This window comes from Musa acuminata, chromosome BXJ3-7 (assembly GCF_036884655.1).
Source record: "Musa acuminata AAA Group cultivar baxijiao chromosome BXJ3-7, Cavendish_Baxijiao_AAA, whole genome shotgun sequence".
NCBI lineage: Eukaryota > Viridiplantae > Streptophyta > Magnoliopsida > Zingiberales > Musaceae > Musa > Musa acuminata.
The window spans coordinates 34,840,001-34,865,000 of NC_088355.1; the positions used below are offsets into that span (position 1 = coordinate 34,840,001).

Genomic DNA, 25,000 nt, shown 5'->3' on the forward strand with positions numbered 1-25,000 from the left:
AAGCCAGATGAAAATATAGATTGTTATGAGATAAGACTTATTGCAAGAGGATTTTTTCAAAAATATAGATAAGATTATAAAGAAACCTTTAGTCTTATGGTTAAGATGACATATTTTAGGATGATGATTGCTCTAGTAGTTAATCTTAGATTGAAGCTTGTCAACTTGATATGAAGAATACCTTCCTATAGGGTGAAATTCATGAGGATATTTATATAGAACAATCACCAAGGTATACTTTTATTTCTAAACCAAATTATGTTTATAAGCTCAAGAAGATGTTCTATAAGCTAAAGCATGCTCTTAGAGTATGGTGTGAAAAAATTATTTGATACTTATAAAAATTATTTTTATAGAAGATGTTCTATAAACAAATTATTTTCCTAGCTTATTTATTAAAAAGAAAGAAAGCCTATTCATATTACTCTTCTATATGTGGATGGTATGATTATTATCAGAAATGACGAAATTTTAAAGTTTTTTAGTGATGTTTCTCTTTGGTTTGAAATAAAATTCTTGGAGAAGCTTAATATTTTTCTTACTTTGGAGGTGATAAATATACAAAAATATATATTTATCTCTTAAACTAGCTATGCAAAAAGAGTTATTAAAAAGTTTAGAATTAATAAAAATAAGAATGTTTCTACTCCACTTGATGCAAATATAAGTTGTAACGATAGTATTGTTCTTTCTGACTCTCCGATCTTTTCATGATCTCATTGATGATCTCATCTACTTAATAAATATAAGATAAGATATTATATTTTTAATTAATCTTGTAAGCCATTTTATGTAATTTTTAAGGAAATCACATGTTTGATGCAACAAAGAGAATTCAAAACATGTGAATTATATCCTTCATTTGGGATTATCCTATAAGAAGACCATTCATCTTGAATTGCATGATTACATAGATACTAGTTTATGAGGTAATTTAGATACTCATAGATCCAATTTTGACTATATATTTTCATATGATTTTGTGTATATCTCATAATATAATAAGAAATAACAATTGATCTTTCATTATACAATTGAAGCAAAATACAATGTTTCCTCACTTATTGCTCAAGAATATATATATAGTTAAGACATTTAATAGAGGATGTTTACTATCAAATTAATAAATCAACTATTTTATAGCATAATAATTAAAATACCTTAAAATTAGCTACAAATCTAATTTGTTATATAAGAACCAAATATATTGAAATTAAACATAATATCATCTAGAAAAAGACATTGAAGGAGTTATTAAGGTCATGAAATTAAGAGCAAAATAATATCATAGATATCTTTATCAAATCTCTTTTTAGAAGATCATTTGAAGATTTTCAAAATAAGTAAAGACTTATCTATGAAAGTATACTTTTAAGAGGTAATATTAAGATTTAAAATATTATCTTTTGGAGGATTTTAAGATTCTTATATTTTATCTTTTACATAAGTTGATTAGATAGAGTTATAGAGATAGGATCTCCTAGTTTAAATTGTTATTCTACACCTATAAATAGATGATATTTATACGTGTAAATTCATTCAAGTCTTAAGTGTTTAGACCTATAGAGCTTAAGCCTATAAGTAGTTTAAAATCTTTAAGTTCAATATAACATTTTTTTTGTTTTTTTTACTTTTGCCTTGATTTTTTTTTCTTATTTTGTTTAATCTTGGACTAGTAATACATTATTATACTTATATATGATTTCTCCCTTTCTTCATAGATTATGAAGATATTTAAGGATTAATCTCTGATTAACTAATTGAGTGAAAGTATAATAATTGGGATTGTTAATTCGAGTTCCTAAAGAAGATATTATTTACCTTAATTTCATAGGATTATGAAGATAATTGAGGATTTTAATAAATGTAGGATCCTTTTCCATAAACTTGGTTGGATAAAAATCAACCCATCACAAAAATTTCTCCTTTCTCACACAATACTTTGATTTTACTATGATGTCTTGTAATCTCAATTCAAGATGTTTTCAAAGTACGTAAACTAGCTTAGATCCTTAGGATTCTTTATAGCAAAAGATGTTTTTTCCTCTAGCATTAATATCTTTCTCTTATTCTCTTAATCTATTGTCTCCCCTTAATATATTTACACCATTTGCTAGATTTAATGTTTTTCTCTCTGAGAAAGATGTTTTCAATGTTTTTTCTTTTATTATTTGATGAATTAGGCTTCATATTTAAAATTTATCTTCACTCTATACATATGCCTATATTTCTTGAACAAACTTATTCATGCTCTACTATGGGGGAAGTCATAACCTATCATTCATGCAATATTCCTACTAAAAAATAATTTTTTTTTCTTCATATGATATTTTAGTTTATGCTAAAGAAATTTTAAAATGAAACAAGAGATAATTTCTAGGGAAAATATATCCACTCCATTAATGTGATTTAACTTAGATTTATTGTTTACTAGCTATGTTCCAAGTATGATAAGAGATTAGGTGACAAGTAGATATGGGAATGTGATCTCATGAATGAGTGATTAAACTAAAGAATTAGACCTTTAGAAATCCGTGATGCAAATTGAAATAGTTTGGGAAATCCATGATAATAAAATTTTGGGACAATGTTTTGGTTCCATGTTAGGAAATAATTCTTTTGAGGTGAAATTTTGGTGGAACCAAAATAATTTAGAAAGGAGAGGATAATAAAGGAGATATCTAACTCTTAACTTATATTCTCCTTTAAATTAAACTTTGTAAAAAGAAAAAAAGGGTAAAACCTAAACTATCATAATATATAGTGATTTTGGAAGCTTCATAGCTTTTTTCGAACTATTTATAATAATTACTCATGTGCTTGATTTAATCATTCACGTACAATTTGAAAAACTCTTAATTTGAGTCATAAATTACAACTTTCTCTTGTTCATCTTCAATCACAAAATCAATCTAATTCTAAAATTTACATGTTAATAATTTTTACACTTTTGACATATATAAAAAGTTCATATAGAGGTTCTCTTTACACTTTTGACATATGTAAAAAGTCTTCGGGCTTTACAATTTTTAGGTTTATGATTTCTTTAAATTATATTAATCTTGATTATGTCTTCAATTATGATGGATTTATTTTGATTTTATGAACTTTTACTTACCTACAAATTTCTTCTCTTTCAAAATTATAAATATTTATATATAATTTTAAATTATATATATATATATATATATATATATATATATATATATATATATATATATATATATATATATATATATATATATATATATATATATATATATATGTATGTTAAGATCGAAAAGCCAACGAAGATGAGTAATAAACGAAGGACTGCACATTTGACACGGCTTGGCATGGATAAAGCACCCGTTAGTAATTTACTCTCATCCAAATGGGTTTCACGTCGGTGGAAGGTATGTGAAACATCTCAAATTATTTGTGAAAATGTATTATCTTTTCCATATTTTAGCAACTTGAAACTAAATCTATATACTGTAATTAGTTATAATGATTCATTACTTGTCATCGTCTTTTTGTTTTGTTTTGTTTTTCTTTTTCTCCTGTATTTATGCTGTAATAAAACAGAATGAAAACCTTAAAGCATGCAACTTTGAAATTGATTGCTAAGGTTGTACCACTAAAAAATTGCTCATGTGGGGCAACTCATAATTAATGATGGAGGAGTTCAGTGAAATAGCGATCACAGAGATCAGACAACAGATGAGAAGGATGTGGCAATCAATATAATATATTGTGATACTATATGTGTACAAAACGTGATTTGTATTGAGTTGGAATCAAATTTATTTAAGCCACTTAATGATTTCGTTTGGGTTCCATAATCATATATCATAGATTTAATTAAATTTACTTAAATTGTGTGGTATCTAAATGATCAATCTCTTCAAAAATTTTATGATCCCTTAACGATTTTTGTAAAAAAAATAATAAATAAAAAAAATATTTAACTCGAGATTCCACAAGTAAATATATCAACAATCACTCGATAAATAATATAAATTAGAAATATATACTTAGTAAATTACAAACATCAATCCTTCTTATTAGACTTTAGAAAATAGATAGATTGAATTAATTATAATAGGGGTTATATTTTTCATTAATTCAACAAAGATGGAAAGAGGATCATTGCAAAATAAAAGACTATAGACTATATATAATAGGGGTTATACTTAGCAACCTCCGTATTACCATTCCTAAAAAAATAAAGACTATATATTATAAAATTAGCCGATAATACCTAAGTCATGTGAAACTTTTATTATATTCATTTGTAATATTTTTTTCACAGACCAAAATAAACATGACTGTATTATAGATAAAGAGCTATAAACATCGATGTTCTTCGACTCCAAACAAACCAAAGTTTTCAAATCTTGCAGAAAATCTTGCTCTCATATTTAATGTAGTTTATCCAATCTGAAGAGCTAACGAATTTACGGCCATGTTGCTCATTATCAAAACTTGTGAGAATCTAACCTTCATAAAATTTTATAAGATATACCAAAAGTTTTCAACAATATTAAAAAAATCGAGAATATATATCATAATTAATAAGAATTTCAATAAGCTCAATGAATTCGACTCTGCATACATCACCCCGAGGTATGTTACGTTCCTACAATGCAACACTCAAAGAGAACAAGAACTTGCTATAAGTCATATGTGAATTGATCAATAATCACTATAATAAAACTTAAATTATTAATTGACATGAGTTATTTTAAGACTCTTTTCTTTTACCATCAAGTACTTTATATCATAATACATAGAGTTACAATAGTATTTAATATTTTTAGAAAAAAAGATACTACGATATAGCACAAAGTATTTTCAATGACTTAATAATTTAGTTTGATCATGCCAAATCTTATAATAAATTTTTTCAGTCATAACTCTTGATTAGTAACCTTCACAAAATCAACTTCTATTGTTAATAATTCTATAATATATTACTTGATATTTTGTTTATAAATTATCCCTCCAGTTAATAAAGATATAAATCATAGAGGACTTCTAATTATCGAGATAATTTATAGAATCAATACAGAAAACATATTATCATTTTAAACATATATATATATATATATATATATATATTATCCTTTGTTTGTAAAAATATCCTTTGCTTAAACCTATACCATTGTGAATTGTCAAACCGAAAGGAAATTTCTCAAATTCAAAAAGATTTTTGAGATTTTGAATAAAGGCGTTCATGTGGGATCATTAGACAATCAAATACTAACAAACAATCTTATCATTGTACTATATTTCTGATCGAAATTATTAGTGTGCAGAAAGAAAATGTTCTTTTCCTGTGTGACTTCAGCTCACAGTTTACATAAAACAGTGAAGAAAAAAACACAACCACAAGGTTCGATTTTACTAATTCAAGAACTATTTGACTGCACACATCCTCTTTAAGGAACTTTGGAACAAAAAGAAAAGACCCGATAAGCCTAGCAGAGAATACTGAATCAAAACAGACACACAAAGGAAATGTAGTTGGGAAAGCAATGAGAAAATCTCTGTTTCACTCGTTACATTTGATGAAGTGAACACTCAATTTTGCCTCATTGCAAGATAAAACTTTCAAGCTGACATCCAAAACCAGAGTCGCTTTCAACACTCCCGGTTATGACACTTTCTGCTCCTAAGTTTGCAAGTCATGATGCTTTATGCATGTTATAAGCTCGCGAGTATGTCAGCATAATCAGGGACGATGAAGAAACTTAATGAATTTACACTTTTTGAGTATAAAAATGAACTACAAGAATGTGAGGGATCAAGCTCCAAGTTAGCATCTAGGCATACCAAGATTATGCTTGAGGCCCAGACAATTCGGTCCAACATCTCCAAATCAAAAGCATGATACGAGTAGAGCAATTGAATACGTTGATGATCTACAGTGCGATGAGATGACTACTCCCATCTTTGTAGAATAACTTGCGATGATATCTTCAACTCTAATTCTATAGAAACAATGCGTGAAAAAGTATCTTGCAGCTGGAGAAAGGACTCAAAAGAGCCATTGGTCAGGAACAGTGAGGAAGTAATTTGACATGGCTTTCCTGAACCTTTTCTTGTACTGATCTGGAGAAATTACAGTTGGAGTTGCATTTTTCGGGCCACCAAGGATGCCGGAAGCTTTTACCCATGTTTCAAGTTGCTTGTCCCATGTATATTGCCGCATGAAGTCTATAATTCCTATAACTAGCTCCTTTTGCATCTCATCAATGCCAACCAGCAATGAGTAGTCCATGACATCAACACACTGCAAAAAAGAGATTTCAAGTAAATAAAAAAGGGAAGCATCTTCTTATGTTGTTGGGACTTCTAACTATGATGAACAGAAATTTATGCTCATAAACTAAAGAAGCCCACAAGCATTGATCTTTGGAAAGAAAGCAGAATAATTTACATGTATACCATTGTTCAAGTTGCAGGGTTATCCCACTGTTACATGCTGGAAGATGATTGGCCCCCTTTAACTCATATGACTATGCTAGTTATTCTGAAACATTTAGCTATGAGATTGTATAGGCATTGGTAACCCTTCGAGCTAACGAACTTGCTCATGACCTGCTTTAAACATGCTGCAACAGCATTTATTTCTAAGGAAAGATTTCAAAGGGAAACCTGCAACGCCATATAACAAAGAAAATATCTTACCTCCTGCCTTCCACATCATCATGTTGTTCATTGCCCTTGGATTACCAGAGCAAAACAAAGTCTTTTAGATTTGTGAGTTAACTTGTTATCATTGGTTAAGGTTTAGAAATGGTTGTATCATGAATTCAAATACAACCATACATCTAGTTATGATGAGTAAGATGACCGCACAAACTAACAACATACATTAAAAAACCTAACAAGCCCATGAATAATAAATAATTACTAAAGATAAGATATGACTATGCTACCTAATAAGTGTTTGGAGTAATTAAATCAAATGAAAAACAAATGACTCCAATGTGTAGTCCATTAAAGGGTCAAATATAGCAGGTAAAATCCAAGGTATTTCCAGTAACTTGGAGGAAAAAAAAAGGCACAAGTGTCAAATGAGCATCAACGAAGGCACACCAATTTTTGAAATTTGATTTTCTTTCCTTTTTTTTCCTCAGTGAAAGCCAGCCAGAGATATGTTCTGAAAGTTCGAATAGGCATGATCAAATTATCCAATTCACATTAAATAGTAAGAAATTTGAAATTTGATAGGTATTCATATTAAGAAATAAAACATAGTAAACAATTTAGTTATCAGAATCAAAATGAAATAGATTTCTTACTGTGAGAAAATAAGTATCGTTCCATACAGCCCGCTCCAAACTTCTCTTTGCCTTGCTTCCCAGAAATATTGGTTTTGTCTCTAACAGATTCAAATCTAGTAGAACTGTGTTGTTTCCCGAAGTATCAGGGTTATAACGGGAGCGTAGAGAACCTTTGAGATCATAAACTCTTGAAATATTCCTCTTAAAAAAGAGGTTCTCCATTACCATAACATCCATTTTCATTTCCCTCCCGCCTTTTGTGTGTTTGACAGTCACCTGATACATATAAGAGACAAATCATTACAGTGATGCTTTTACATTATATGTTTGCAAACTAAAGTATGATGGTGGCAGTCTGTGACCTGATAAATACCAAGGACTTTAGCAAGGCAGGTGGGACAACCAGAAGTTATGGATTGCGTCAAATACTTGAAGTATTGTGGAGCAAACTCCTCAAATGAATCTAACTCTGTTTTGGTGACCTGCTTAATTATGAATCTTTCATCCAATGACTTGGCAAAGTAAACATTGCTTTTACCACCTTGTGCACTCCATCTCTTGCAGCGGCTTAAGGAACGTATATAATCAAATTCACTTGGGCAGCATATCTTCCGAAATGCATGAAACTGCTTTGCAAAGTAGCATGTAACAGAAAACTTTGCCTTGTCTGAAGGAATTGAATACTCATCCTCAAAAGAAATTTTGAAATGTGTTTCTTTCGTATCTAATAGGTTCATCTGAGATAGTTGAGGTTCATCATGTCCAACATGAGAATGAGACTGAAATTTTGGTTGTTGAGCTGCTAATCTTGTACCAACATTGTTGTTGCTACCATAATTTCCAACACTTTTTTTTCCCACCATACTGAAGTCCTCAATTTCATCCAAACTAGATGTTATGCAGTCACTATACTCTTGGGAAGCCATAGCATACGATATTATGCTGGTGGGCTCATCATCATAAACTGCAATAACAATATCATCAAGAGCATTTTGAGGTAGAAGTAACCGTGCCCTGTCAGTCATCTTTTCCAACACTGGTGAGATATGTACAGGTTTGTGATTGAGAAGATCATCCAATCTCTGAACTAACCTAGGAGAATTTTGTGAGTAAGCTCTTCTCATGCTTGTAATTGGGTCCCTTACCATGCTTGCAAGATCGCCAGAGGAATCAAATGATTTTACTGAAGGTATATGCAATGAAGCAGGAAGAAAACCACCGTGTATTCTTTTACGGAACCTTAAAGCAGAGTCAAATGAATATACTCTTAATGGGGATTTCACCTTCCTGTAGCATGGAGAATCCATCAAAATTACTAATGCATCAGCTTCTGAACTACCTTTCGGTTGATCCATCACTAACTGACCTGAACCACTCCATGCCAAATCAATTTTGTCTGAGAGATTAGACTCACCAGAGATTGACGTATCATCCCAGTCATCATATTGAACAAACACAGAGTTAAAACCTGCTGAGCTTGAACAGTCCTCAATGGACAAGTCAGTTTCAACCATGTTTGTATTACACTCCAAAACCTGGAAGCTAAGTTCTTCATGCTGCTTTGAAAAACTTGATTTATCAGTTCCTAAAAGGGGCGATGACTTTGCAGTAACATATCCAGCTAAGTCCTCAAATGTTCTACCTTTCCTAGGTATTTCTTCCCTCTGTTCTCTCAGATTGGTTCGAGGTGAAAAATTCGTAAGTCGTGAATCAATTATGGTACAACTTTTTTCTTTGGACAACAAGTCTAATGAATAGAGTCGACGATCCCATATGTAAGAATCAAGTAGAAGTGCACGTCTCAGCCGATTGAGATCTAAGATATCAAATGTTTCCTGAAAGGGTTGAATATTCCCCACCATAACTGGTTGAAGCAAGAGCTGTTACCACATAAGAGGGAAACTTTAATCAATATGGATTTGCCCTCAAAAGATTTATCATGACAAGGCTTAAAACTTCAAATCAAGAGAACTTAAAGAACGAGTGTCATTGCAACTTACATCATACTCATGTCTTTCCATTTTTAACAAACCCTTCAGCTTGATAATGTGTCTATAGATGCTTGCTTCTAAAGGTTTATCCTTTAATGTCGTAATCTTCCTCTCAATCACATGGAGAACATCAGATATCTTACCATGCAAGATATTTATTTTGTTGGATACCTGTGGGAGCAAAAAGTCACAATCTATTACTAAAGCTTTTGAACTTGATGTACACATAAACTTATATGCAAAGAATACAAAATACCAAAATTGCCTCCTGTCTCAACCATTCTTGCTGAATCTGGCAAGTGAAATCCAGAAGTGATGGTGGCAAGCAAACAGATAAAATATCTACAGGAGAATAGCGAAAGAACGCAACCATGCTGCCAAACCTGCAGAAGAAAAGAAAGAAATTGAAATTTGCATTGGAAGTCAACTCATTTGGAGGTTGGTTCAAACTTTCTTATCAAGCATCAAATACCCATAAAAACGAAGGCAGTCTCTTTGTAGAGAGTGACCACAAGTTGCAATACGGTTAGCAGTTGCATGACTTGAAAAGCTAAGCTCCAAGAATTTCCCAAAAGAGAGCCCCCATGCAGCATCTGACATAATTACTCTGCGTGCAGCTGGTGGAACTCCATCCTCATCTTTTTCACACTTGAGGCATCGATGCCACATCCAAATCCTTCCATCATGTTCACCAGGTAACTCCATCGAAGGAAGTCTCCTGACCATAATAGTAAGGCTGCCCTGCTGGTGAGTATAACACCTAACATGGGCTTCTGTTGGCTCTTTACAGAATTTACAATAATTTGTCTGATGATGATGAAAGAAAATTTAGAAAAGTTCAGAATGTGTAAAGAACATAGAATAGAGTTGCACGGTCCATTGGCACAAAAAAAATACCTCGTCAAACAAGTCATCACGAAGATATCTCCCCAAAGGCTTATCAAAACTACCATAAAACTTGATGCGGAAAAGCTGAGAGCGCTCACAAACTCTGTTTTTTTTTATACAAGTGCTAGATAAAGAAACCAATATGCTCTGATGATTGTCAGCCGTGGAAAAGTAATCCCCAGGAACCTCATTCTTGATAGCACTATCTGATTTTTTATGTTCATCTGATCTAAGAAACCTGTCACTAGCAAAGTTGCTTCTTTCTTTAACTGATTTCTCCAGCACCTCACGTTGGTGATTGCTTATATCAGTATGTAAAGGTGAAAGGGGAGTGAGCTGCTTACAACAAAATCCAGGGTATGAACCCGTTAACCCACAAACACAAACATCTGAAATGGATCCAAAAGCTAAGCCTGTGTTGTTCTCAGAACACGGAGCAGAAAAGGCATCAGTATTACAAGAGTTAGTTTGTTCAGAAAAATCACTGTGCGTCTGTAGATCAGAACTTGGCTCCAAAATATCTTTGTCCAAATGTTTAATATCTGAGGATAAAGACAGGCTCTTTGTGTCAAGTTCACAGTTTGAGCCATCTTTCTCATGACTACAAGCACTCGGGGCAGCCAAACTAGAAGTTGTTGAAACTAAGTCATCAGCTTCTATCAACTTTTTAGGCAATGTAACTGAAGGCCCTACAGGAAGTTTAGGAAGCATTGCGCCTTCATCTTCAAGGAATGAGGTCTCTAGTGATAGATGATATGCTGCAAAGCTTGCATACTGAACAACATGCTTTAATTTCTTCAATTCTTCAAGGCATGCCCCCCTTAGAAGGACCTATAGAAATTAGATTAAGTTGAGAGCAGCAACCAAAAACTCCAAAGCAACAAAAATGCCAAAAATATAAGAGTATGTCCAAGTATTACCGTACCACACCACCACCACCAGATAAACCAAGCTTGTACTTTCAAGTTTAGGCAATATTTATGATACACAAAGCCATTTAGTTCCTAAAATTTAATCTGTATAAACACCAATATGTAAAAAAATTACATCTTTACAATCATATATGTAGAATGATATCATTTGTGAACAATATCTGTTATTTTACCAACTGACATCAAGTTAGCAGAGTGAATAGTGAACAAAAACAATGTCACTGTTGTTCTATCACAAAAATGTTACTAAAGAAAAGACAGAAAAGAGGCAAGCTTGAGGTAGACTTGTTGAAATGCATCTTAAATGGGTGCTTGCAACTTAACTATCTAAATTTAAAAAGTGATCCTTTGGCAATATTCTAAACCTTAGAATGTGGTGAGGATGTGAATAATTGGGGATACAAATCTGGTTGCATCCCTCTCTGTAAACAGAAAGAAAGTCCCATTTACATAGGCAGCTAGAATGATGCTGGGATAACTACCAGCAAAACTTGAAGCAAATTTAGATACTGAGCAGAAATGGAGAAAAAGAAAAAAAATTAAAGCTGACTACAGAGAGGGAAGAATTATTTATGGTTATAGTTCCTAATGAAATACACAAGCATCGACAGACCCATTACGTCTCCAGCCTCTCAAGGCTATATACAGGCAATGATAGAAAGTGAAAGAGACTGCCATCAATTGGCCTATCAAACATTAAAGGTTACACGTGTGATGCAAGTTAAAAACATACTAAAAAGATGCATCTCTTATTCCAAGCCTTCTCATTTTCAAGCTCAAAATAGTTGAAAGTTCTGTGGGAAACCACCCTAGAAAGAAGCAAGAAGTCGTTGACACCAGAAAGGTAATATCAATTCACCAATATCCTCTTTAAGGAAAAATAATGCAAGTATCTAATATGATTTATACAAGAATTATGCATATAGATAAACATCAACTAAAAAGCTTCGATGAGCATGCTGGCAATGATGATACATTTAACTCTTCAAAGACAAAAGATTTCGTTGAAACAAGTTCTTCAAGCCATAATTACGCCTTCCATTTTTTGAATGAGGCCCTGGCCTGAAAGCCAATTTTTTCATGGAGGTGGTGCCTTAGTATTTGACCCAAGTAACTTTGCCGGTGTGGGATACCACATTATACTGAGAAAAGGAAAAGAAAAAGAGTTCTACTGGCTAAAGGAGCTTTGCAAATAGGCCTTGCTAGCTCAAACTGTAACCAAAATCATAAGTGCAACTGTCGACACACTAACTTTTTAGGTTTGGTGCAAGGTCATGCTTAGACTGAAACTAAATATAACAGGAATTCAGACCCATTCTTGACATCCATCAGGTAGCCAATCATAATAAGTTGTTGAATCTAATTTCAGTAATGGTGCTCGGCAATCTTAATTGCTCACAAAATAGTAAATACCAACTAAGACTTGCAATGGAAGCATACAAGCAATTAGTTTTCACTACAGCCTGGAACAGGATTAAATCTAATTTAGGTTATCTAGAGGCTTTAAAGTAGACATTTTAGCAAGTTCTTTGTTTGTAGTTTCATGTTGGATTTTGGAAGAGTTATATATTTAGATCAACATCATCCTTGCAACAAGCTATCCATGAATATTAGGTTTGTAACTAGATCACTCATCAATGCAACAAGCTTTAGTGCATGTTACTGTGTACTCTATACCTCTACTTCTTGACAAAGTCAAAAAGACCTTAATCTTCATTGCATACAAATTTTGGGCTACACAAGGAAGGAATATGGACGAGCTAAATCAGATGGATCAACTTTTTCAATATTTTCAGATTAATTATCCCTTGGATGTGTCCATTCAAGTAGGTATGCAGCAGATGAGGATGCCTTGGCTGATAAAACAGATGATAAATCTGCATGCCTGCATTGAGTCCAGATAGTGCAAGAAATTCATCATTACCGTGCACCCTAGATGCCGTGGACAGCCTTCAAAGAACATCAAAGTTTTACTGGGTTTCTTTGGATGTCGGGAAGATGAGAATTCCTCATACACTTTTTCTATCCGAAACATTTCACAGTGTCCAAGCTTTGCTGAAGCAACACCATCAATGGATGGAAGAATATGAGCACCAGTACACCTTGATATCCTCTCTAAAAGTGACTTCTTGACATTTAACACTAAAGATATCTCTTTTTTCCCCAAAAGATATTCTTGAGCATATGAGGAAACACTTTTTTCAACAAGAAGCACATTGGGCCGAAGTGCCTCTATCTTAGAAAGAGCCATCTTCATGTAATTGGTTTCCTGTGTATGTCAAAATTGAGTCAAAACTAATATAGACAAGGACGACCCATCGGAGTATCAAAAGCCACGGTTATAACCTGCTCAAGCAGAGCTCCTATAGATGCCAGTTCATTTGGGACCTTTTGATACTCCAGTGCTCCTCCAAAAAGAAGCAACCTAGGGTTACTATGCTGCGACACCATGCGTTTATGCTTTACATTCTTAGTACAAACCACTCCCTTCACTAGGGCGCTGTTAAATAATGATCACATATTAGTTTCTCGACTATAAAGGAAATTAGGATATCATGTCATCAACACCCTGTTACAGAAAGTAGCTAAAGAATTCATACCTATCATTTGGACTTCCTGATGCGATACACTTGACTTTAACATAATCACCTGGATCCATGCTACCTCCCTTGCTAGTATCTGGTTTGACAAAATTTGCAGCTTGCCAAGACAATGAGGATACTATCTCCAGCCAGTCCTGACTCTCTGAATCATTTCCAGCATGAACACCTTCTCCCTTCAATAACTGTGACACAAGGGCCCTAAAATGTGCATGAACAGCATTCCTCAAAGCCTCCTTGTGGGATTCACTAGATTTAAAGAGTTCGTCCGACTCCTCGACATCATCCTCCTCGTCAGTATGTCCAAAGAAACTGGTCTCTGTGTCGTCCTGCTTGTCCTCGGGGAGAGGAGGGTAAAATATACGATCATTTTCAAAGTTAAAGTGTTGTGGAGCCTTTTGACTTTCTTGATTAATGTATCCACGAAGGTTATCCGAAGCGCAATCACCAGAATTCTCCAACAAATCCTCAGAATCTGCTCCATATTTTCTTGACTGGCTCAAAGAACCTTGATCAGAAATTCCACACTTTCTCAAGAGAGGACTAACCGATCCTTGCTCAACAGACCTAGAAGGGCTGTCCAAAGGACTTGAATTCGCTGACCTGTACAACTCATTTCCAGCACTGGAACTCATGCAATCTATGTCAGAGTAATCCTGAGACAACACGCTCATCGGGGTGAAAAGCTGCTTCCCCTCATCATCGCCCTCGTCATCTTCGTAACTCCTACAATGACAAGAAAACAGCACAAAAGATGAACCAACTGAACGAATCATGAAGAATAGAAGAACGATCTAAAAAGTGGGGGAATTGCCTGTAAGTCGAACAACGAAGAGGGCGCCGCGGGGACGAGAACTGCCGCGACTCAGCCAACTGGCCGAGCCTGTCAGTTCTAGATCTGGAGAGGGGCGACTTCGGCGAAACGAAACGGTTAACTTCTTCGCTCGCGCTGCCACGTTGCTGCGCTGCTTCCCAGGGTCCATTGTCACCTCGAAAGCAGAGCTTGCAGAGAACACGCTGCTGCTCCGCTCGGTCTAACCTCGCGACAGAACCACACTTCCGGCAGACCACCCGGCCGCAGCTCTGGCACCGGTACCCGAAACCCGGCGACCCCAAGCAGTCTCTGCACTGGCAGCACATGGCACGATCACCGCCGGACGACATCAAAGTGTCCGACCAGACGTCCGGAAGAACGCTCACCCAAGATCTGACCTTTAGTATCAGATCAAGAATTGGGTAATTGGCTACTCCCATAAACCGAAACTGCTCGCAATCATAAAAATAACCTAGCAGTTCCCTTTCCCTCCGATGAAATTTCTTCTTTCCTGTGAAGATCTCTTGCAAACTCCAACCAAGAAGAGAACACACGTACACCACCCAAAAAAATAAAGGCAAGCTTTCCGATTTCTTCTAATCCCAAGAAACCAAAGCCAAACACCAAACACAAAAATCAAAAGCAGAAAAATCAGCACCCTCCGGAAGAGACCAAAATTTTCTCCGACCGGCAACCGGGTGGTATTATGTACAAACAACTTGAAGCTTAGAACACCGGACACCAACGCATTTCAGAGTCCTCCGAAATCCAATTTCTTTTTGCGCCCGAAACCAAATCAGAACGCCAAGAAAGGAGCCGCAGCCCACTCAGCCGATCCCCGATTGCTCTGCAGAGACCCCGGTCGGGTCATTGACCATGAGAGCAGAAGGCCAAACTTTTGGAGGCCCAGCAAGAGGAAGAGAGCTAAATGGGGAGGAGCAAGAGGGCATCGGCAGCGGGGGAGCTGATCTCTACAGCGGCGGTGAATCCCATCGTCGGAGAGGACAATCTCTTCTCCTTTGGAAGAGGCGACACAAGCAGGCTAAAAACAGGTGGAAGGTGGACGGAAGAAGGAATGCTTTCTCGACCGATGGGGCAAATTTATATACACCGAAAGCTCTGCGAGGGCTTTGAAAAGAAAAAAAAAAAAAAAAAAAAAAAAAAAAAAAAAGCATATTTAAGCGGAAAGTAGAGGGTATTGGTGGGCTTTCATCCTCCCCGCAGCGAGAGGACGACGAACGACGAAAGGATGAGTAGGAGAGAGATCAAGAGAAAGAGGTGTGTGAAGACGACGGACGATGGAAAGATATTGGCGCCCGAACTCAACCCATCGATTGGACCCACTGAAGGAGTACATGGAAAGTAGTTTGATTTGTGTGGTAATAGTTCCTTGTCCCAAGTCAACTACGACACAAGATTGGGGATTATTCGTGAGTCATAACTTATGGTTTTAGATAGTCTAAATGTATTGTTTGGTGAATATGATTCGTAAATTCTCATTAGAGTTTTCCAAGTATTTTATTTTTTAATATTATTTATAATATTAAGATGATTATTAGAATGATATCAAATTTAAAATTACTGTATGTATGATTATTAGGATGGAGTTCAAAACCGACAGCATAATGACGCAAGCAATTGCGCCAATTAATGTAGGTTAGTTGGTAGTTAATGAAAAGCCAACATCTCAATTGACCACCAAATAGGTTAGCAGATGGTCACTTATGACGTCTCAATCTTATCTTTGTTGTGTATCCTTTGCCCCCAAAAAAAAGAAAGATCAAAATATTTATCACATAAATCTCAATAAAAAGCCAATATTAAAAGAAAGAATACTAAATATAATTTTCTGATTTGATGACTAATTAGAATGTCACGGGAAACATTAACTTCAAGTCAACCAAAAAAAGTTTGACTGTGAAGGAACAATTTGTAATAACATGTAACAACGGAAGGTGTATTAATTGTTAGCACTATTCTCTAAACGCTCGATAATCCAATATTTGCTCTTCTTTTCTTTTTGCTATCTCTTTGCTTCGCTTTTAGAATACACAATATAAGTAGCAACTATGGAGACCAAGAAGAAGAAAAGGAGTGATGAAAAGTATAGATGATGTCGAAATGAAGGTAAGTTTTCTATTTGATTAATTTTGTTCTTTTAGGTTTAACCTATTTAAATCATGTACAAACAATTATTAAAAATCAAATTATAAGTTCAGCAAAAAAGTTCACTTTCCTCGCGTCTTTAACTGTTCCTTCTCTTCTTTTAATCCTATGGTCAATGACACTATCTGTCCAACTGAAGTACGATTAGAATCACTCATATCTCAGTTCGTATCCTTCCAAATGTGTTCATCAACAACTTTACACCACCTGTTCTTTCCATCATTTTAATCATGTCAGTAACGAGACCAAGATGAAATGGTGATGCAGCGTGGCCCCATCATTTCCTTGTCTCCTTGATCAAGGAGATACCACAAGGTCCCATCATGCCCCCACTTTGTGGAAAAAGGAGAGTTTGGCCTACAGACGGAAGGAGGAGAGTATCATAACTTGCTGACCATGTGGAGTGGAGGAAGGAGGGGAGGACGAGGGAGGGGAGGCGCCGCCCCAAGCTGCAAGCCCGGCTTTTTCCTCTCCCCTTTCCCCGCCCTGACTCACCACCACGTGAAGTGGCCGAGTGCATGCATGCAGGCTTGCGTAAGATTTCCTTCACCATGAAGAATAGTCAGTCTTGTGAGGGAGTTTAAGCGAGATAAAAGGGACTGTCTGCCGCGGGATCCTCGTGTTGGAATGGTAGAACATATTTAATTGATCTTTCATTATGCTGATTAATTGTGTATTGGATGATAAGATCAACCTCATCAGAAAAAGACATCTGTGGATGCTTTACTTCACGGGAAATTGTGAGATGGATGTTGCAAACTGTGACTTCCTTCTTGTCGTGTGGCAATTTTGTGTGTTGTTGTCGTCCTGTTGACATTGTAGAGTTGAAATCAATCGCTGTGGATGATGACACATGTGATGATTCAGACATGGACTCGACAAGAAAAAGATTTGAATGCGATCATGATGATCGGATATTGATTGTGTTAATTAAAAATGATCAAGAATTTATACATATGGGTTTTGTTTTTCAAATAAAAAAGAGTTAGAGAATTTTATTGATGAATGGAAAATAATCCATTCGCGTCAGCACAAACCAAAATCAAAAAGTTTGCAGGCACTAATATGATTGGGCAGTCGATTAGCAACACGATTTTTTTTTCTTTTCTCAGAATATATATTATTTTCTAATAATCAATATATTTCAGTTGGAACATGTCTTTGACAATATTTAAAATTATTTAAAATTCTACAATGAGAAAGAAATTGTCTACTAAAGATATTGATCATCATCTTGAAGTCCGATTCGATGTGGACACTACCAAAATCATCTTCAAAAATTAAACAAAATTCTTTCTACAGTTTTTGCTTCACAATAATTGTTGTCTGTCTTGTTAAGATATGCCTAATCATGTCTATATTATTTATAGCTTTTTAATTAATTGATTAAGATTGAAGACGATGTATAACATCAAGATGTGGCTGAAATAGGGTTTGAATTCCATTTCCATATATATATATATATATATATATATATATATATATATATATATATATATATATATATATATATATATATATATATATATATAGAGAGAGAGAGAGAGAGAGAGAGAGAGAGAGAGAGAGAGAGAGAGAGAGAGAGAGAGACCATTATACAACATTTCCCTTCAGCTTCCTCGTAAAATCTCATGCATGGTGGGCGGAGAGGTGGGGGAGGCGACATGATCTTATGAAAAGCATGCATCTTCTCACATGAGAGAGAGAGAGAGAGAGAGAGAGAGAGAGAGAGAGAGAGAGAGAGAGAGGGCATCACCACCTGAGGAGGAACAAATGCAGCTTTTGCACACATTTTATGAGTACCAGATGGACTAAAGGAATCCAGAAAGAGATGAGAACATGATATGGTGGCACAAATGGACAGAGTAGGTGTGATGAAAAGGTGGATTCCTTGCCCTGTCAACAGCTCTTTGGCGGTGGTCGATGACAGCCTCTCCGGCTCCACCACTTGCTCGTATCATTTAGGGACATTGTAGGGCACGTTATGTGGGTGATAAATATTGGAAGACCTGCACGGCTCCTCACAGCTTTATGGGGAGCAGACAAATAGCTACATTACATGTTTCTTCTCATCGATCTTCTTCTTGAAATCTGTGTCGCCTGAGGCAAGAAAGTAAAGATCCGTCTCATCACTCAAAAATCTCATCTTTGTTTCAAATTCAATCAACAATTCAAAAAAAATAATGATATTAATCTTTTTTCTTTCCCAGTCTAATAATATATCTAAGCTGTGTTTACAAGTTCATATGAAGTCGTCGGAATCGACTTTATTTTTACTCATGTGGGTTGGGAATAAATGATATTATGACTTCTCTAATCTTTCTCAAATTCTAAAAATTATAATTCGATTCCATACCATTCCATTCTCTAATCACAATTAATCAAAACAGATTGGTGGATTGTGAGTTCGGTGTAAAATTATAAAATTTTATTTAAACCTCATTCATAATTGCTGGTATCTAAATTTTATTCTTTCATGATTCTACCTAAAATTCAATTCGATAATGTGAAATCCAAAAACTCCATTTTTATTGCACTTGCCAAAATAATATAATAGTGATATTGTGAGTCTAATTATATATTACTCCTATAATTATTTATCTTTAACATTTCGATTCTTATACTTTCAAAAGTTATATTGAGATTCTTATACTTGCGTAAATGAAAACATTGAGATCCTCAAATAAGGTTAAAAATTAAAATATATAAAGTTAAAAATTAAGAAAGAAATTTTTTTTTATAGCAACGGGGTTAAATTATTTCACTTTCGTAAATATAAAGATCTCAATATAGTTTATAAAAATATAATGATCGAAATACTAAAAGTAACTAATTACACGAGTAATTTGTAATAAGTTGGATATTATGTATTGCCTACTCTTTCCATGATTAAACCTCATCAACTGTCCAAACTATAGCACAATGACATACCTAACATTTGATGTTCGTGTAATATTTCACCGATTTGTAAATTAAAATTATCTATTATACATAATTTTTTTTCCTATGCTTAATCGGGTCAAGTGTTTTATTAGTAAAAGATTGAAGTTTTATATTAATCTTTAAAATCTTATGATTTTATATATAATTACTCTAATTATTATTCGCTAAAATCCTTATGTAAGTTGAATCATTTATCTTGAATCAAGTATAGGTCTAATTATAGTTGATTGTTGTATTCTGAATCTGAAATAGTACATAATAAAGTTAGCTACTAGAAACAATACATTATAAATTATGATGGGAAGAGGAAGAGAGAGTTTTGTAGTAGACTTTTAATGAGATAAGGCTCACCAAACAAAAAAAGATGGGTCGAGGGAACACGAGGAGATGGTTGTTGAGACGGAGACTTGAAGAGGATGGGAGATGCCATCCCGGATCTTCCATTTCTAAATGTCCTTTTGTAGAGGATAAGGGCGTCAAAGAATATATTTAATTGAAGTCTTGTGTTAGATAGCCTAAAACTACAATTAAGACTTCAAAGATCTTAGTGTATGTTGTTGTTGGCATGTACCTACGATACGTAATCGAGCTTAACGTGCGAGAATGATACATACAACTTCAAAACAATTCGAAGGAAACTACTTCGATCAATGTTATAATTATGGTATCATTTAAGTTTAATCTTTTTTAATTATAGTTTCGAATTATTCGATAAGCATAGTATTTGAAATCAATCGAGATATAAAACTATATCGAAAAGATACTCGACAAAGCTCGTTAGTATAGATTCAAAGAGTTCAGTCAAGTTTTGCATCTAAGAAGTAATAATTAACTAATGTCTTTTGCTATGATTGTGACTAATATTGTGAATAGTTATATGCATCGTCAATCCATCAATATCATCGTAGAATTGTATGTTGAATTCGAGGAATATAGAACAATAATTTTCTTATTAATGTTAGTTAACAATAAAGCTAATCTATCAATCGTTAAAGAGTTAACATGTCGAAAACTAACCATCAATATTTTCTTATTAGTTTAGATATGTAAATCTATAATATTTATTTTTTTATGCTAGTTTGAAAGATGATTATTCTTAATTTTATAGTATAAGATTTTGGACGTATATTATCCACCCCACTCGGTATTAGACAATTTGGAATGACGAAGTATATCTAGTGATAATACTAGTGGTGAGATAAACGAATATGATGATGATAATACATACTAGCGGTAGATTGTGGCGGCGTAATCACCCACAAAGCAACAAAGTTTGTGTCATCACTGCCTTTAGAACAATTGAATTCTTTGTCAAAAGCTGAAAAATATGTTTCTCCTTTTTAACAAAAACTAAAAATATAGTGGCATAATGGGGAAGATGAAAAAGGATTTCTTAAAAGATGAAGGGAGTGAAAGAGACGGATAGAGGGAAGAGAACATGACAATGATAGCATGAAATAAAAATAATTTAATGAAAGAGGACGTGAGGATGAGAGAAAAACAGTGAGTTAGATAGAAGATAGAGTAGAGTTAACGAGAGTGTGGCGGCTAGGGATGATACATGACAATAGTGTTGGCTCCAATCATGTTAATTAAATATAAAGAAAAGATAAAGTTATTAAAATAAGAAGAGAGAAAAAAGAAAAAGTAGAATGAGAATAAAAAATGAAGTATTAAAAGTAAGGCGAATAAAAAATAACTTGTCCAAGAGAATAATACAAAATGAATAACGTTTTCTTTGACCATTCAAAAAGTAACAATAAAATATATTTTAAAAAAGATATGATTATATTAATATTAAAAATAATAATCTAATAATCGTCATCCCTAATGTCACGATCGATCGCTATCTATAAAATTACCATCAATGTGTTATTATCATTTTAGTAATCAAGATAGCTTCGGGTCATACCTAAAAAGCTTATACTTATAGCTCAATGTTCATAATATTATTAAAATTAAAAATATTTTAAAGGATATTATCTCTTCTAATTCATATTAACATGATAGCTTTGATCGAATAAAATCTCCATATCAATATTTGATTATCCCAAAATATTTATCTCTTAATCTATAGATATATGATGTTACTAAGAAAATAAGATATATCGAGAGAACACAACTTAATTACCCAAAGTATATACAGTCTATAAGCATCTTCCTATCTCAAATAAGTCACTAATACATTTATGCATGAATGTTATTATATCTCAAGTGGTCCAACTTCGAATTACCAATCTTGACTGATACTTCTGTGGAAGCTCAAAGGGAGAGGCATGGAGAGATTATTGGCGTCGCCATCAGTCCTCCTTAGCGCATGAAGACAGCCATAATAATGCAACCATGGAAAGCTGATGATACCTTTCTTTTTCTCTGCCCTCACCTAACATCTCTAATGCTATCGTACCATTTGATGTAATATATGCGATCGAGGAGGAGTCCGAAACATCACACCATGATCGGATTAGATTGACTATATTTGTTGACTTCCCTTATGTTTTTTATTTGTTAGAAATATTTACATGTGAGCGATAAAAAGAGATAAACTAAAAGAATAATCTCATATAATTAAGAATATATATATATATATATATATATATATATATATATATATATATATATATTATGTGTATCTAAAAAAAAATGAGATAAGATGAGATCCGTAACTAAGCCTAAGTCTCGCATTATTATGAAAAAAAAAATGATAAGTAGATGGATTGAGATGGTAGTAATCTCGTATTATTAAGGACTCAAATGGTCAAATTATTTATAACAAGATTGAACGCTTTAAACTTTGGATCAATTGAAATGATATTATTTGATATAATATATGATAACTCGTTATTTGATTTTCAACAAGCTCACACGTAACAAGTATTATAAAATTGGTGAGTACAATCTTTCTTTCAAAAAATAGTCTTAAATTTTTATATCATACAAAAAATTTAACGAATGGAAAATGTTTTAATTGTTAGGAACAACCTTAAGTAGGTTAAAGACATCACATTCGATACATGAGAACTTTAATTCTTCCTTAAATTTCAACAATGTTGAAGTGGATGTGCATTCATTGAATTCCATCATCTTTGACTAAGCTCATTTCTCTCTCCGAAAAATAAATAAATAAATAAAAATAATTTATTTTATTATAAATATAATTAAAACATAAAAAAAGATCATTAAGCAAGAGAATAATGTCAGTGCAATGACACTCCATAAAATATCTTTTACCTTAGAATAATTACCCATGACTCTTCTGATTGCTTGTATCTACAAAACTACTATATGAATAACAAGGAGGATATTCTTGGATGCACCTTTCGAGTAATGCATCTATTGATTGATATTTACAGGTCAAATCATTTTGATGCAAATCATGCATTTTTGGATTGATGAAACCCAAGCTACCAAAATATGTTCAACTTGAACCAATAATGGTTGATGGTGAAGAGGTCAAAGATGAGGTAATCAATGTTGGTTGTGCTGTCAAATTCAGTAACCAAGAAAGAATGCAACTTTAGAATGGCATTGAGGATACACTTAACCAATGAAGAAAAAGTAGGAAGTCCAGATGATCATTTGTGCATTGTATTGACTATTGAGTCCACCATCATCCACAACAGGGCCAAGATTGAATGAAGCACATCATCATCTACCTAACACAGAATAATAGTGGTAGGTTAATCCCTCCACACACATCAGCATTGAAATCTTTCGACAGCCTACATTGAATGTTTGAACCATCTCAAGTCTGATTTCCTCATTTGATCAACACTGTATATCTCACCTAATATATTCTTGATGTAAAAAACTTTGCTTCAATTGAGAAAAAATAATTCATCGGTAAATTATTTAGTATCAAAAATTGAATTGACTTATGAGGATTGAATAAATGTATGTACCAATATTGATTTATATTTAAGTGTTTTAGTTAATGATTTAGGCTTGATAAAATTAATTAGGCAATTATTTTATTTGATCGAGTTATAATAAGTGTGATACTGTGATATAAAGCATCGACGATAAATAGGAAAAGCTTATATAAGATTTAAGTTTTAATAAGCTCCTCTAGAGGCTGATGCAAATAAACGAATTTTTGTTCGAAGTCTCCGAGCTGTATATTTCCTTATGGTCATTAAATCAAATTAAATCTTAATGAATAACTAATTGATTTTGATTTTTTCAGTAATCCATTTTCCCTCTCATAGTCGATTAATAATAAAACAGATTATTCTGATATATAAAATATAAATTCCAATGGCTTTTGCTACTATAACCTATTATTATTATTATTATTATTATTATTATTATTATTATTATTATTAACTTAAAATTTAGTATTTTGGTTAATAATAAATAACTCAGATATCAAATGAGTGTATAATCATTGGTTTGAGTTAAGATATTTTAGATAATATTAAATAATTCAGACCATAATTCTAAATTATCACAAAACAACGAGAAAAGGCTAATTGAAGCGGATGGAGATTAGTAGGAAGTGTTTTCTAGAAAGGAATAGAGTGATGATTTGGAGCCATTCTTTTTGTTCTTTTGTATTAGCATGAGTGGAGCCTTTCATGGGTGAAATGGAGGTTGATGGAAAGATGGAACCCGACCAAGATTTATTGAAACTATTTAGCCTACATAGCTAGTGGTTCTATTCGATTTGATTTGAGTTGTTTTTAAATGAGTTTTGATTTATTAATTAAAAAATAATTCAATGTGGAAAAACATTATACCTTTAAGAAGGTTTTAGAGTTATTGAAGCTTAAAATATCGTAGATCTCATTGTCATCCAGTCACACAGTAGCTTATCATCTTCCCTTCCATAAAAATTAAGTCAATTGTAGAACAAATTTAGAACTAAATTATATATAACTAGAGAAAAACATTATAAATAATATTAGAGATATTTGTTTTGATTCACAACTCGACATGTGACGATCACATTTTTCTTCAGCCGACAATCTTATCACATCGGTGGTATTCAAAAGAAAATATTAAAATATATAATATTTTCTATTGCATGAAATTTTTTTTTTCTAATTATAAGTATTTAGGGCAGGATCGACTATAAAAAATAAGCTCGAACATTAATTAATGAGATTAAACACTTTTAACTCTCTTTTCTATGTAATTTGATACAGAGTATCTTATTTGTTAAAATATGCTCATATGGATTATGCTGATGCTATGATATATTTTTCAGTCCATAATGTTACCTCATAGTTTTCAACTTAATAAACTCAAATATAATAATTCACGAGCACATTCTTTAGATAAAATTACGATTGTTTCAAGGTACTTTTCTTTGTTATCAAGGAATACATTAACGAAATTAGTTACCGATTAAAACACTTAATTTCAAAATTATCTATGCAAAATATTGTTT

The 25,000-nt window shown here is 33.3% G+C and overlaps 1 protein-coding gene across 2 annotated transcripts; it reads right to left on the minus strand.

Moving 5' to 3' along the window:
- Positions 1–5,353: 5,353 nt before the first annotated feature.
- LOC135642119 (putative 1-phosphatidylinositol-3-phosphate 5-kinase FAB1C) lies at positions 5,354–15,740 on the minus strand. 2 transcript variants are annotated; one of them, XR_010497878.1, is made up of 12 exons: positions 14,500–15,740; positions 13,686–14,411; positions 13,432–13,585; positions 13,010–13,354; positions 10,163–10,984; positions 9,738–10,072; positions 9,522–9,648; positions 9,275–9,436; positions 7,637–9,154; positions 7,293–7,550; positions 6,433–6,599; positions 6,082–6,277 (listed from the first exon to the last, which is right to left on the minus strand). XR_010497878.1 is itself a non-coding variant. In XM_065157987.1 (11 exons), exons 1-11 carry the CDS (start codon positions 14,937–14,939, stop codon positions 6,023–6,025), a joined length of 5,142 nt encoding a protein of 1,713 aa, XP_065014059.1. In that variant the 5' UTR covers positions 14,940–15,707; the 3' UTR covers positions 5,354–6,022. The 2 variants fall into 2 exon arrangements, 1 of the variants encoding a protein (XP_065014059.1); XM_065157987.1 differs by lacking the exon at positions 6,433–6,599 and having other exon boundaries at positions 5,354–6,277; positions 14,500–15,707.
- Positions 15,741–25,000: the final 9,260 nt, after the last annotated feature.